Source organism: Salmo salar, chromosome ssa01 (genome assembly GCF_905237065.1).
Source record: "Salmo salar chromosome ssa01, Ssal_v3.1, whole genome shotgun sequence".
Taxonomy (NCBI): Eukaryota; Metazoa; Chordata; class Actinopteri; order Salmoniformes; family Salmonidae; genus Salmo; species Salmo salar.
In genome coordinates this window covers 36,145,069-36,152,793 of record NC_059442.1, presented here as the reverse complement: position 1 = coordinate 36,152,793, position 7,725 = coordinate 36,145,069, and the positions used below count along the sequence as shown (strand labels likewise).

Genomic DNA, 7,725 nt, shown 5'->3' with positions numbered 1-7,725 from the left:
CACAACTAAATGTGGAACAAGTCAAGAGATATGAATACTTTCTGAAGACACTTTATCTGTTGTTTTTCCATATATTATCACCTCACTTCTGTGTACCTGCAGACATTTATAGGCATGGTTTGCAATTGCATTACATAGCTATAGCGCAGTAGAATGAAATGTTTAAAGATTTTGCAAAATATTTACCCAGAGTTCACTCACCTTGTGCATCAGGCCCAAGCTCAGGTATCTGGGTTTCGTGTGGAATAATCTATTAACCCCTTCCTGAATTGTACTAAAACATGTAAATACTTTTTCTACTGTATCTGGCATCAGATTGATTAAAATCTCCTGAGGTGGAGTCCTGAGAAACATCAAACCTGCACGTCAGTTTCCATGCTACATGAATGTAAGCGTTATCTAATAAAATGGATTGGCTACTGAAACATTGACTTGAGTCCCCATACATCAGTAGTTATTTTCTATCAGCCTTCATAAATTCATTTGAAATACTGTGCCAGTAAATAAGCATGCCTACTGTAGTATCATGTTGCAATAAGTGCAATTTTCTTATCTTGGTATAGATAACTCCATATGGATTCTGTTAGTGTTTCACCTAATGGTGGGTCCCGTCTGAACTATTTAGGGCTGTAGCTAAAGACTACAGATAGAGTCTTAAAACATTTGCTTGGTTTATCTGGTAGGTCAGAGGAACATTTTGACAAGCTTTGGGAACACCAAAAAGTTGGGGGACCACCGGGTTAGGTTACATTGAACAGTATTGAATTGTGTAGGTATGGTAGGGCTTGTCTGAAAATATACCTGTCTGGGATGAAGAGATTACAAATGTATTTACCAACGCAAAACCAACAAAACATACTTGTTTCATTTTTATTTTATTTTACACAACATAACAACACAGCAGATGTTGTTTCTCTGTACAGGGCTTTTTTGTGCCTTAAAACAAAGGCAATATCAATGTCACTGAAAAGAAAGCTTGAATTGTTCTTTAAAAAATATCAATTTATTAAGAGGTCCAGTAACAAGTCTTTGATAGTTGTTTTTTGTGTTGTCTCTATATGCAGGTAATTATTTCCCTGTAATAGAAAGGCTTTTTGTGAAATCTCTCATGTTCCTCTCGATCCCAAATCCCCTGTCAAGGACAACTGAAATCCTATTGGTGCTCCTTGCAAGAGGAAAACTGTAATGCAGAGGAAGGCACCAATGCTTTTCTCTTGCCACAACGACAACACTGGGTGTATGTACTGTAGAACTGGATGGGTGTGTTGGATTTATTTTTCTACATTTTTTGTATGGGTATGAAAAAACACTGCATGGACTGCCGAGCACTGGGCTCTGAGCTGCTGGAGATTCTCCACATCAGAGGAGAACAGTGATGAAATTCTGATTACTACAAGGCAAGCATCCGTTTTACTATTGGTTTTAGAAAAAGAAAAGTAAACTGAAACGCAAAAGAAATCTAAAGAATCAAAAACAGATGTCCCCACACACACACACATTCAATCACACACATACATACAAACAGAACAGTCACACAGTACTTTCTAGAATCCACTCTGAACTGGAAAAGGTGGCCTTGCCACTGTCTATATTTTCCTGTTGAAGTAGCATCCCATTCATGGACATACTCCGCTTAGACCACATATTCCCAAGTTTTGTGACCCCAATGTAGCAGTGGGCCTTGGACGAGTCCTCGTTTAGAGAGTACCTACGTTTGGCCTTCACCCCTTCCACCGGTAAGGTCAGGTACTTGGAGGATGGTCTGGGGTGTGCGCGTCTTAATATGGGCGTGTCCTTGATGCGTGAGTAGGGTAGGGGGGAGTGGAATACCGGGGCGGGGGGATGCTGCAGAGCCGTGGAGTTGTTGCGGTTGGTGTTCTGGGTCTCAGCGTTGGGGAGGGCCTCTATCTTGGGCTCAGGTGTGACAGAAGCAGTAGCGGAGGGCTTTGGCGCAGGCTTGCGCTTTGGCTTCAGAGACCCTGAGGAGCCAGGCGTGTTCCAGCTCTGGCTCACCAGAGAAGTAGCAGTGGAGCAGTCTGGGAGAGAGGTCTCAGACGAGTCCGTCAGCGTGTCTGGCGCGTGCCCAGCGGCCTTTATAGACCCTCCGCCCCCTCCCTCTGACCCCAACCCTCCCACGGCCTGTTTGGACACAGAGGGATTGACGGTGCACCCCTGAGACTGCGCCCCATTGGTCTGGGAGTGGACGTTGGTGACCAGTGTGCCTTTGCCCGAGTCACTGGTGTTGCAGACCTTATAGCGGATCATGAGGATGATGATAAAGACGAGGACGGAGGCCACGATGATGCCGCCGATGATGATGATCATGGTGCCTCCCAGGAACTGGGACTGCATGAAGTGACAGCGCAGGTACTCAGACTCGGTGGTGAACTGGATGCAGCCCACCACACGGGTGGCGGTGAGGGAAGTGATACCATCATCGTATATGGCCAGAACACACAGGTCATACGACGTTCCAGCAGCCAGGTTATTGACTAGGAAGTTTTTGCTCGTGGGGGGAATCATTCTGAGAGGAGAGAAGGACAAAGGAAAGATATCAATGTGGAATCAAATAATGAGCGTCATTCATGCATGATATTTTCTTACCAATTGTTCCAAATGTGCTTCTGCTGTTGAGAAGCATTTTCCTATATTCTTAAATCAATCCTAGTTGCTGCATTTAAAAAAATATTGTTTAACATATCATTATCCCAAAATGACAATGCTGTGTTTCATTAATCAAAAGGAATCTATTTTTGGAGAGTAATGAATCCTAAAATATTCAAAGGCAACATAAACAAGTAACAACGTCAACATGTTATACCGTGTGTGAGTGCTATATTCCTGTATAACATTAGACAGCATACATTGACTGGGTGAATGCTAATGTCATTCATACTTCTGAACATCGTTTGGCCTCTAATGTACATGGTACTTGCCTACAGAGCAGAAAGAGGAAGTGCCCTTCCCTACCTTCAGGCTATGCTCAAACCCAACACCCCAACCCGAATACCCCGTTCTGCCACCTCTGGTTTCTTGGCCCTCCCACGCCTACGGGAGGGAAGCTCCCACTCAGCCCAGTCAAAGCACTTCTCTGTCATGGTCACCCCAATGGTGACCCGGAAGCTGGTACAGCAGAGTCCCTGCCCATCTCCCGAAAACATCTGAAACCCTACCTCTTCAAAGAGTACACTATATGACCAAAAGTATGTGGACACATGCTCTTCGATCATCTCATTCCAAATTCATTGGCATTAATATGGAGTTGGTCCCACCTTTACTGCTATATTAGCCTCCACTCTTCTGGGAAGGCTTTCCACTAGATATTGGAACATTGCTGCAGGGACTTGCTTCCATTCAGCCACAAGAGCATTAGTGAGGTCGGGCACAGATGTTGGGTGATTAGGCCTGGCTCGCAGTCAGCGTTCCAATTCATCCCAAAGTTGTTCGATGGAGTTGAAGTCAGGGCTCTGTGCAGGCCAGTCAAGTTCTTCCACACCAATCTCAACAAACCATTTCTATATGGACCTTGCTTTGTGCACCGGGGCATTGTCAAACTGTTGCCACAAAGTTGGAAGCACAGAATCGTCTACAATGTCACTGTATACTGTAGTGTTAAGATTTCCCTTCACTGGAACTATGAGGCCTAGCCCGAACCATGAAAAACAGCACCAGACCATTATTCCTCCTCCAAACTTTAAAGTTGGCACTATGCATTGGGGCAGGTAGCGTTCTCCTGGCATCCGCCAAAGCCAGATTAATCCGCCAGACTGCCAGATGGTTAAGCGTGATTCATCACTCCAGACAACGCATTTCCACTGCTGCTGAGTCCAATGGCAGCAAGCTTTACACCACTCCAGCCGACACTTGGTATTGCGTATGGTGATGTTAGGTTTGTGTCTGGCTGCTCGGCCACGGAAACTCATTTCATGATCTCCTGACGAACAGATGTTGTGCTGACGTTGCTTCCAGAGGCAGTTTGGAACACAGTAGTGAGTGTTGTACATTTTTTTCGCGCTACGCGCTTCTGCACTCGGTATTCCCATACTGTGAGCTTGTGTGGCCTACCACTTCGGGGCCGAGCCGTTGTTACTCCTAGATTTTTCCACTTCACAATAACAACACTTACAGTTGACCGGGGCAGCTCTAGCAGGGCATACATTTGATGAACTGACTGGTTGGAAAGGTGGCATTCTATGACGGTGCCATGTTGAAAGTCACTGAGCTCTTCAGTAAGGCCATTCGATTGCCAATGTCTGTCTATGGAGATTGCATGGCTGTGTGCACTGTTATACATCTGTCAGCAACAGGTGTGGCTGAAATAGCCAAATCCACTCATTTGAAGGGGTGAATACCAGTAACTACTGTATCCTTTTTCTTTGTTAATTATGATTTTGCTACACTCAAACCCATATGGAACTGATTGCATTGCCAAAGCAATGAAATTAATTGAATCATATCATGTAGAAAACTTAGACCATAGCAGACACTGATTATACAAAACGTTAAGAACACCTGCTCTTTCCATGACATAGACTGACCAGGTGAATCCAGGTGAAAGCTATGATCCCTTATTGATGTCACTTATTAAATCCACTTCAATCAGTGTAGATGATGGGGAGGAGACAGGTTAAAGAAGGATTTTCAAGCTTTGAGACAATTGAGACATGGATTGTGTATGTGTGCCATTCAGAGGGTGAATGGGCAAGACAAAATATTTAAGTGCCTTTGAATGGGGTATCGTAGTAGGTGCCAGGCGCACAGGTTTGTGTCAAGAACTGCAACGCTGCTGGGTTTTTCACGCTCAACAGTTTCCTGTGTGTATCAAGATTGATCCACCACCCAAAGGACATCAAGACAACTTGACAAAACTGTGGGAAGCATTGGAGTCAACATGGGCCAACATTCCTTTCGAAAGCTTTCGATACCTTGTAGAGCCCATGCCCCGACAAATTTAGTTTGTTCTGGGGGCAAAAGGGGAATGGGGGTATATATTAGGAATGCGTTCTTAATGTTTGGTATACTCAAGTGTACATTGTCAAGAAAATTACTGCGTTAAACTCTTAAAATGTAAAAGATAAAAACAACAGCCCCCAAAAAGTAAACAACACTTCCACTGATGTATTTACCATTAACATGTACTGAGCCTGAGGGTCTCAAACCAAGATAACTGCATGTAGGGTGACTTCACGTGGAGGTTGACCTCCCTGAAATTCACCAACAGCCAATGGTAAAGTGCCCTACTAATAGTTTTGAAAGCCATGTCACTGTGGAAAATAGCACAGCACAGCACAGTCATCGAAAATCCATCCCGCCATGTCATCAAAAATCTAATGGAATATCTGTATTATTTTAGTTAGAACCCATTTACAATCATGTGAGAGACAGTCAACAATATTGTTATGTTAGCCTGAGTGTGTTTATTAGATATGCAGTACAATGGAAATTGGAACCATATCATTTGAATAAAGTGGTTTATTTTATACCTTAAGCAGATCTGAGTCAGGTATTACCTGTTCCACGGGGCCTTTTTCTGGCTAAAATTGCACGAGTTGGAGTGCTTTAAAAGAGGCTCATTCTCCTGATTTGTTTGCACATAAAACTTGTCACACAATTTGTTTGATGCCCAGATTGTTTTATCACATCCTCATTGAGTAATGAATAACGTTGAAAGGGAAATGAATGTGTGCAGGTGAAACAACAATGGAGAACATTACAATAAAACCGAAAAGGCCTGTGCTTGTAGGATATATTGACAGGAGATATGCTATTCAAAAGGTCAAGGTACTCCAGAGACCTATGGTGATCCTCAATATCAACACAGGTCTTGTAATAGGGAATAATGTGGCTTTGTGTCACGCCCTGACCAGGTGAACTCGGGTATATTGGGTCAGGGTGTGTCATGTTAGGTATTTTTCATTGGTTTGTGTTTGGTTTACGTTTTAGCCTTGTGTAGGCTCTAGGTGGGTTATTTCTATGTTGGGTTCTGTCGATTCCCAATCAGAGACAGCTGTCGCTAATTGTCTCTGATTGGGATCACATTTAAGTTGCTGTTTTCCCCACGCTGTTTGTGGGGTGTTGTCTCTTTGTTTGAGCACGTAACGTATCTGCATTTTTCTTGATTTTTGTGTACATGTTTAATTCCAGTGTGTTGAATAAACATGTGTTCGCTCCCAACTGCGTTTTGGTCCGCTTCCTCGTCACCAGGTGACGAACGTTACAGAACACCCCACCGAACCAGGACCAAGCAGCGGGAGGAAAAGGAGCGCGAGAGATGGGCTCGCGAGGGGAAGGAGTTCTGGACCTGGGAGGAGATCATGTCGGGGAAAGGACCCTGGCGGAAGGATTCCCAGGTCGAGGAGGTAAAGCCAGCCGGTAGATGGAGTCGCAGGCGGCGGTCGAGGAGGCCCGGAAAACACCCCCAAGAAATTTTTTTGGGGGGGCTAATGGGGTGGTCCGGAAGGACAGAGGAAGAGCCCAGACCACTGCTCTCGTGGGGGATGACGACGGAGGAAGAGACGAAGATGATGAGGCAGTTGATTGAGGACCTGCAGAGGGAAGATCTGGAGGAGGAGCCATGGTATGCGGAGTTGCGCGCTGTGTTGCCAGTGCGCCCGCACAGCCCGGTGCGTCCGGTGGACATGCCCAGCACATGCCGTGCTAGGATGGGCATCCAGCCAGGACGAGTGGCTAAACCGGCTCCACGCTTCAGGTCACCAGTACGTGTTCACAGTCCTGTCTGGCCCGTCCCTGCTCCCCGCACCAGGTTGGTGGTGCGTGTCCCCAGTCCTGTCCGGCCCGTCCCTGCTCCCCGCACCAAGTCAGTGGTGCGTGTCCCCAGTCCTGTCCGGCCCGTCCCTGCTCCCCGCACCAGGTTAGTGGTGCGTGTCCCCAGTCCTGTCCGGCCCGTTCCTGCTCCCCGCACCAGGTTAGTGGTGCGTGTCCCCAGTCCTGTCCCGCCCGTCCCTGCTCCCCGCACCAGGTTAGTGGTGCGTGTCCCCAGTCCTGTCCGGCCCGTTCCTGCTCCCCGCACCAGGTTAGTGGTGCGTGTCCCCAGTCCTGTCCGGTCCGTCCCTGCTCCCCGCACCAGGTTAGTGGTGCGTGTCCCCAGTCCTGTCCGGCCCGTCCCTGTTCCCCGCACCAGGTTGGTGGTGCGTGTCCCCAGTCCGGCCCGGCCCGTTCCTGCTCCCCGCACCAAGTCAGTGGTGCGTGTCCCCAGTCCTGTCCGGCCCGTCCCCGCACCAAGTCAGTGGTGCGTGTCCCCAGTCCTGTCCGGCCCGTCCCTGCTCCCCGCACCAAGTCAGTGGTGCGTGTCCCCAGTCCTGTCCGGCCCGTCCCTGCTCCCCGCACCAGGTTAGTGGTGCGTGTCCCCAATCCTGTTCCGGTCGACGGCTCCGCTCCGGAGCCTGAGCATGCCGCTCCACAGTGGTCCAGTCCGGTCACGCCCTGACCAGGTGAACTCGGGTATATTGGGTCAGGGTGTGTCATGTTAGGTATTTTTCATTGGTTTGTGTTTGGTTTACTTTATTGCCTTGTGTAGGCTCTAGGTGGGTTATTTCTATGTTGGGTTCTGTCGATTCCCAATCAGAGACAGCTGTCGCTAATTGTCTCTGATTGGGATCACATTTAAGTTGCTGTTTTCCCCACGCTGTTTGTGGGGTGTTGTCTCTTTGTTTGAGCACGTAACGTATCTGCATTTTTCTTGATTTTTGTGTACATGTTTAATTC

The 7,725-nt window shown here is 47.2% G+C and overlaps 1 protein-coding gene across 1 annotated transcript in view; it reads right to left on the bottom strand.

Moving 5' to 3' along the window:
* Nucleotides 1-878: 878 nt before the first annotated feature.
* LOC106601106 (leucine-rich repeat and fibronectin type-III domain-containing protein 5-like) overlaps nucleotides 879-7,725 on the bottom strand; it is a 57,188-nt gene continuing 50,341 nt past the window's right edge. The window contains exon 3 of the mRNA XM_014193038.1: nucleotides 879-2,524. Coding sequence (XP_014048513.1) covers nucleotides 1,531-2,524 — 994 coding nt within the window. The 3' untranslated portion in view covers nucleotides 879-1,530. The remainder of the gene's footprint in view (nucleotides 2,525-7,725) is intronic.